The 8,056-nt window shown below is 32.0% G+C and overlaps 1 protein-coding gene across 1 annotated transcript; it reads right to left on the bottom strand.

The window, feature by feature from the left end:
* Nucleotides 1–1,703: 1,703 nt before the first annotated feature.
* LOC149786469 (uncharacterized) lies at nt 1,704–5,351 on the bottom strand. Its single transcript, XM_089976922.1, has 5 exons — nt 5,203–5,351; nt 4,546–4,688; nt 4,069–4,173; nt 3,382–3,531; nt 1,704–2,618 (listed from the first exon to the last, which is right to left on the bottom strand). Exons 1-5 carry the CDS (start codon nt 5,218–5,220, stop codon nt 2,375–2,377), a joined length of 660 nt encoding a protein of 219 aa, XP_089833048.1. The 5' UTR covers nt 5,221–5,351; the 3' UTR covers nt 1,704–2,374.
* Nucleotides 5,352–8,056: the final 2,705 nt, after the last annotated feature.

Consider the following 8,056-nt stretch of genomic DNA (forward strand, 5'->3'; position numbering starts at 1 on the left):
GAACAACATACTCTTCTATTTACCTCATTTGAGCTAATTTTCAACTATTTATCTGCATCGTTTACTGAATCCCACCAAACACATACTGTTGTAGGTCGAAAAAGGCCGTAATTGAAAAAGATCACGTCACGTCACATGCTACACATCGAGGAACCTCTCTATTTTTCAATATAATGGCAATATAAGAGATTTTACATGTAATAAGAATAACTTTATTTGTGAATTTGTGAGAGTGGTGCGTGCGAATATTTCAATTAGTTCTGGTGCAAAAAAAATGCAAAACATTTTAGAGACTAATTTCCGACTGCATTAGTTTTCCTCGGTCGAACAGGATAATGCCATTCTGCAATGACTGGAAATACGTATCATTCGGAATTCTCTTGGCATTTTATGCTAGACAAAACTATGCATCAGCAACTTCTCGGATAATCATTGTTTCATACATAGCCAAAGTGGTCCGAATGGCAGATATCGACGTACATTCAAGGTCTGATCCGTATAGGCCTATGTAAAATAGCAAACATAGCATATGCATACACATTGTTCAACAAATGACGCCATGTGCATATCACACCATCGCAGCGTTTATTTCGAGAGACTTGACTAAGATGACTTGTTATTTGACCAGGGCATTTTTTTTTCAAGCATGGACCCAACAGATAACTTTCTTTTGCTGAATTTCAACAAATGATTTCATAATGAGATTATAATGATACTTTAACATGCGATTGAGCCCTAAACCATCTTTCGGTAACTCTCCCTTTCTTTTAACCACGTATCACTCTATCAAAGCATGCCCAAGATGGATTGTGGCAGAAATCCACTACGTGTTCCAATTCGGGTTTTTCCAATAAATCACGAAACGAATAGCTTACGGTGCAGGCTCCTCCCCCAAACAGTCCAGGATAGAAAGAAGCGATTCGTAATGATTTGGTTTTTTTTTTTCTAGCTGGTTAAGAAACGTGGCGTTGCCTAGCCAAGCATAGCATTTCCAAGTATTTACTTGTATAACATAATATATTATTCTATAATTGATGTTATATAGTTATCTTGTCTTAATTACGTACAAAAAATGTTCATATACATAACTATCGCGGAAATATTCATGTTTTGGAATACTAACGCCTACTTACTGAATAACCTCGAGGTGTCCTTTCCTTTTATGCATAAAGTTACTCTCAGAAAAATCGGTATTTACAGCAGTCTGCATGAAAATATTTTCGTTTTTCGTACAAGCTCTTCGTGGATAGAGTTTAAAAAATCGGAAGATTATATTTCAAGTAGGTCTTTTGTTTAGAATTTTGTCACAAAACAGTGATCAGTATTATAGTTTTACGTTACATCACAGATCTTACGTATTAAACCAGATGCTTAGTATCAGTTTACTATTCCCATATTCTTGAGCAAACAGACGACATTGTTTATTGTACTTTCTCTTTGTATGTTGTGTATGACTGCCGATGTGCGTGTTTATATGTGATTTTGTCTGCTTTGTCTACTCTTGTTTTGTGACTGCTGCACGAAATATCAGTACTATCTATCCTAAATCATTTGTTATTTGGATGCAATCGAGTAATATTAGTAAGCCATATTAAAGACAAATATTCGTAAACGATTCATGCGAGAAATTGGCTCTGAATATCTAAATATTTTTAAATGCGGAAGATGCCATTTAATTAACGAATAAAAGCAACTGCGTGAGGTCGTTTTCATGATCATTTATTGTTGAAATGTACACTGTTCAATAATGTAAACAACGAGCATTCTAATAAAAATATGTACATGAAAATGCATACAAATATTCTTAATAGTACATTAAGTTGTGACGATTTACTATTGCACTTGCCCCTTAATCGCAGTTATTATTCAATGCTGAAACAGCACACATATACACAAAGTTGCAAAAGGCAGACGATAATAAAATGGAACTGGATAACATAACTAGCTACAAATTCTCAAATGTATTAAACATTGGCCTTTAAAATGAAATGGATATTCAGTCTCATGGTGAATCAATTCTCTTTCTAAAGCTGCTGTCTTGGACTATTCGTTTGAATAATATCCAAATAAATTCAGAGAGAAAATATGATGTTACATATTTCTAATACACTTCCTTCACAATGAATAATATGTCAAATGTATTTATAAATTATTTTTTGTAAACATTTATGCAATGTAAAATTTAAATGATTAAATCTGAGTATCAGGAATCGAGTTTACTTACATTGTTAAAAAAATAGCAATGTTATAGACAAAATTTAAAATTGATGTATCATTTCACGACGTAATGAATAACTCGGAAACTGTATTTGCAATCATTCCATAATAAAAAATATTAAGGAAGGAAATTTTCTTTCTTCACAGTATCGACAGCTTAACCCTGGATAGGAAGAATAAGGGGAGAAGCAATTTTCTTGTCCAGTCCACAGCCACACATGCTGCAGGTACAGGAAGTTGGGATACGAGCATGGTAGAAGAAATACTTTTGAACTTCCGGGCAGAAAATGACAACTTCCCTTTCAATAAATGCTCCCGGGACACAGCTGAAGTCGCGGTTGCTGCCATATGCTCCGATATCACATTGCTGCTTCAAGAAACTGTTTCTGCCATCGTTGTAGCTATAATAATAATAATAATAATAATAATAATGCACTCACAGGTCAAACATCAGTCTGATTCATAATATCATATTTATTTAAGAACCACCATCTCTCAACACACATGCATGTAGTTCGTAATATCTTGTTTTCAGTCTTTAGATGGACTGAAAGACCTACCCGTACAACACATTTAAATTACATCGGCTGAAACACTACATCAAGAGAAAATAATTTCATTTTCCTGTTAAAACCTTGCTGCAGACAAGTCAGAAAATTCAATTTAAACAACAAGACGAGAACATCAATAAGCTTGAGACTTGCACATTTGTTTTTTTTTTTTTTTTTTGTTTCTTAAAATGAATATTGGTGATCAATAGTCGGGATCTCTACAAACCTGTAATTTCTTGTGAAACAGAACAGCATGTAATACTGACTGATAAAGAATTATTACCTAATTCACACAAATTACCATTAATACACACACATACAACGGGGACTATTAATACGTATTATCGTTATTTTACATCTGTCATTTATGATTAATGAGTGGAAATTTATCATTGATCTCTAGGCCTGCGGTTGAAAGAATGTTTATTTATTCGTATTATTACGCCATAGGCGTATCACAATTTGATATACCAGTAGTAATGGTACATCAGTTTGTTTTCTACCAACTTCTAATGTATTAGAGTAATTTTATAAAATCCCTGCGTACAGTATGTTGCCATAATTACTAAGAGAGAGAGAGAGAGAGAGAGAGAGTCCGAATCCGAGTACGTACTTTGGATGCCAGCACTTGGCATAGTAGAGTTGTTGACTGGGATGAACAACACAGGCCTGACGGTGGGAGCCGATCGGGGTGAACCAGACAGCCTTGATCTCCACGACATCGCTTTTGCACAGGTTCTTGTATCTGTATGTCGGCTGGTTTCTAAATAGATTGAAAAGTTAAAATGAAAAGAATGACGAGATAGTACGTCACCATAGGTATGGCCAATATCTTCTTATCTCAAGTGTCTTTACCATCAATCTACACGTATGGAAGTATCAATTATAACAAAACATAAACAGCTATTCTTAGTTGAGATGTTCGCTGGGATTATACGTTGAAACATCTTTATCTAAGTCTTTAGGAGGCCAACAACTACAAAATTATTATTATTATTATTATTATTATTATTATTATGTTAATCATTCTTCTTTTGATGATTTGAGATGTACTAAATGGATATTGCAGAGCCTCAGATATACAATTTTCCACTAAATATATAAACCTCTGTTCCATAAAGACTGTCAAATGATGGATAAAGAGAACACGGCAAATGTATAATTGGCCCTGCCACCACATAAAACTTTGGATAGGCAGCATGGCCCATGTCTTTCGTAAAAACAAACACTTTCACATTTGATCTTTGCATCGCAATTCTTTGGTAGAATTCTTTGCTTTTTACAATTAAAGGTCACTTACCCATCCATAGCCCAGTTATTGAAGGTGGCGCATTTCTTGGTATTATCTACGTAGGCACCAAATTGTTTATTTTCAGCCGAGTAGAGGAATCTGGCATCAGCATCCCTTTAAGAAAATAATATCACTTACATTGTTTAATTCTATCTATAAATCGATTCACTAACACATAAAAGTTAATACAAATTATCAGCATGTGAACAATACACGTGTACATATATGAAATTACCATGCAAATGTCTTTACATTTTATTTTATGGTGGCATTAAGTTTTAGTTCATAGCCACTGTCTTCGAGATATTCAATTATATCTACACAGTTACTTAACGGTGAGTGTTTTTAAGAAAGTAATAAGTGAACATTAAAATAGTACAACTTCATTATATATATATATATATATATATATATATATATATATATATATATATATATATATATATATATATATATATATATCTGTGTGTGTGTGTGTGTACTTACGCAGGATAAGTGAGCTTATCCGTGCAAACATCCTTCTCTAGCCAAGCTACATTGTCGTACCGCCAGTCACAATCGCTCTTGATGGGAAGCAGTAAATTGGGTTGTGCATTACAGGCACCGAGCAAGGCCACCAGAACCAGTCTCTGCGAAATAAAACAGGGTGAATATCATATATTATTTAGATTTAAACAAGCATTCCACCCACCAATATTCTAATCATTGTAATCCCAGAAGAACAAAACATAGAAGAACTTTTACATGTCTGGAAACAAAATGGTAGTCCTATTATATATATATATATATATATATATATATATATATATATATATATATATATATATATATATATATATATATATATATATCCTTCTGTAGAGGTGACAAGTTGGTAATTGTAGCATGCCAATAATATTTGTCACCTGAATGCTATGGATCAATAAGACTTTCAATTTTCTCTATCTGATAAAAAGTTATATTTTAGAAGCATATCTGATAAAAAGTTATATTTTAGAAGCATAACTTTAATACAATCACAAAGTAGATAAGATCTACTGTTTACATATGGAAGAAGTTACAATTTTAACTATCCAGCTTCAAAAATACGGTTTGCTCTGAAAGTTTACACTATCTATCTGTATTTCTCCAGTTTATACCTACCACTTGAATCGTATCCATCTTGTATCTCTGCCACTTGTTTTGTGCCTAAAAAGAGCCATGTGCGGCTATATATACAGTCCCATCGAGGAACATCTATAGAGCTCGTATATGATTGGCGGGCGTCGGCAAAAGGCAAGCTCGGAAGACACATTGACGTATAACAAATTGTTCCCTCAGGCAAGTGAAATCTGTCAAGAAAATTGTATACACAGTAACGTCATAATCTGCAATAAACACCTATTACAAGTGAAGTCAAAAATATCACCGCAGGATATTGTGGTAATATAATATCCTTGAATATTAATGGCTTTGGAAATGTGTAATCGTTAACAAAATTGTGGCAGGGTCAGACGTAACAGCCCTAAGTATTAATTATTCTTAAAAAATATTGTTGTTAGAGCGAATGTAAAGTTCCTCTTTTTTCCAAGAAATATAGTTTCCTGCTACGCCTTGAACACGTTTGTTTTTTCTTTTTTTTTCTTTGTGTTTCGTTCTGCTATGTCGAATATTGAGTAAAACATTTGGGTGCGTTTAATTATTCAAATGCTTTGTCGATTTTCTTGTACGAAGAGAGAACGGTTTTTTATAATTTGTGTTGACGCTCACATAATGTTGTTAATACAAATTGCAATCAAGCTGATTCAATATATATATATATATATATATATATATATATATATATATATATATATATATATATATATATATATATATATATATATATATATATATATATATATATATATATATATATGTATGTATCTATGTATCTATGTATGTATATATATACATACATACATACATACATACATACATATATATATATATATATATATATATATATATATATATATATATATATATATATATATATATATATATATATACATACATACATACATACATACATACATATCTTGTGTTAAAAATGTATCTCTCAGATATAATCGAGAATATATCGAATAGATTTTATTTTACTTTTGTTTGAACAAGATATTTGATTAAACAAATTGGTATAGTCAATTAGAGTAAGTATCATTCGTCTATTTTAGTATCCTCTCTCTCTCTCCAAACGTACACACACATATCTATATCTATCTATCTATCTATCTATCTATCTATATATATATATATATATATATATATATATATATATATATATATATATATATATATATATATATATATATATATATATATATTAATTTCGAAACATTTCTTAAATAGTACGCATAGTACATTTCTGCCGCTGAAAGGAAATTCTTATTTAATGTTTCAGGACAATTGACTATAGCAAAGGAAATCTTCCAGCATCAATTTGCCACGTTCGTTGATGATTTCTCTAAATTTAAAGGATGCTTTTACTAGTCAACCATCCTATATATTCACACATAATTGTAAACTAAATTAAGAAGAAATACATATTTACCTCGCCCTTGTTTAAACGATATTTATTTTCTCGCTTTCATAAAAAGTTCCTGCCTCTCTTACATAAATCAAATATGAACGATGTGTTTAATATGTTAACAAAATCAGAAATCAGAAACAGAAAACAGAAAAAAGAGTACGAGAAGATAGAATCTGATTATTAAGATTGGACTTGACATTTTTCTGCCATCAAAAAGAGAGATCAAAGATCTAACATTAGAATTTTACTTTGGAAACCCACCCACTCCCCGAGGGTGAAACTAAGCTAAAATAAAAAGACTTGTTTTAGTAGCACTAATGATACATTTTTATTTATGATACAATACAAGTAGAACGATAAGAAGATAGCAGTGACACGAGTAACTCTTACATTTAAATTTGGATGCCAATATTGGAATGTTTGAGCAGGTTGCGCCACTTCTGCGAGCCCTGTATGCTTTTTCTGCCGCAAAAAAATATTCCCCATGTGTTCTTAGTTATATGTATTCAAAATTTTGTTGTTGAAAATATAAGTGTTTATATAAAATGTGGCCTTCACGATAAATCATTATACACGACAATATTACATCTAATTAACAACATTTTTACTGTTATAAACACATGCCATCATTTTTAGAATTTCATATTTCATCACTGCCGTTTGGATTATAATGCGTCTCGAACGATGTTTATTTCCGAAACATTCATCGAACTCTCGTGATCACACGAGAAATGATCTCCAGCGGCCATTTAAGAGAAAGATCCAATTTATTTGAAAATGACGTTTACTGCAACATTTTCCAGATGTCTGAATTTTTCAATGGCCTGTTTTGCCACAAAATGTATGGATTCGCATACTATAATTGCAAATGTCAAGGTACAAAAATCAAAATTTAATCGTTACTTATGTTATAGCCTTAGAGAGTTAAGGACAGTTCTGTAGTCATTACGATTGCTCTCTGGGGAATTTTCCCAAAAAATTTATCAATTCAATTTCATTCCAACAGTTTTCTGTTAGCCACATAAGACATGCATCAAAGTATGATCTTGGATAAGAAAGAGATGGAAATTATTCAGCTTGAAACTTCATTTGCAGGAAGAGGTTACGAGTTTTGGGAAAGAAATGAAAATAAAAAAATTAGATAAATCTAATTCAAGGTTACACGTAGAAAAAGTAAATTGAATTCCTTTATTATGCAACGGGAGCCCTTTCCACGAAATGTACATGTAGCCCGTTTCATGAAGAATATTCCAGTTTACCACAAATGTATTTCAAGAGAGAAAAATATGCAGTCAAGCCAGCGTGACGGAACATTGCTACTAAGAAAACTGAAACTAGATAATCGGTTTTACAAAGGCACCTAAATATATCCATTGTGTACAGGACGAATTCGCAACTGGACACACCTGTTTAGATACATGATGTATAAGCCGAAAATATGATTGG

The sequence above is a fragment of the Sinohyriopsis cumingii genome, chromosome 12 (genome assembly GCF_028554795.1).
Source record: "Sinohyriopsis cumingii isolate HCF-2022 chromosome 12, ASM2855479v2, whole genome shotgun sequence".
NCBI classification, from domain to species: domain Eukaryota; kingdom Metazoa; phylum Mollusca; class Bivalvia; order Unionida; family Unionidae; genus Sinohyriopsis; species Sinohyriopsis cumingii.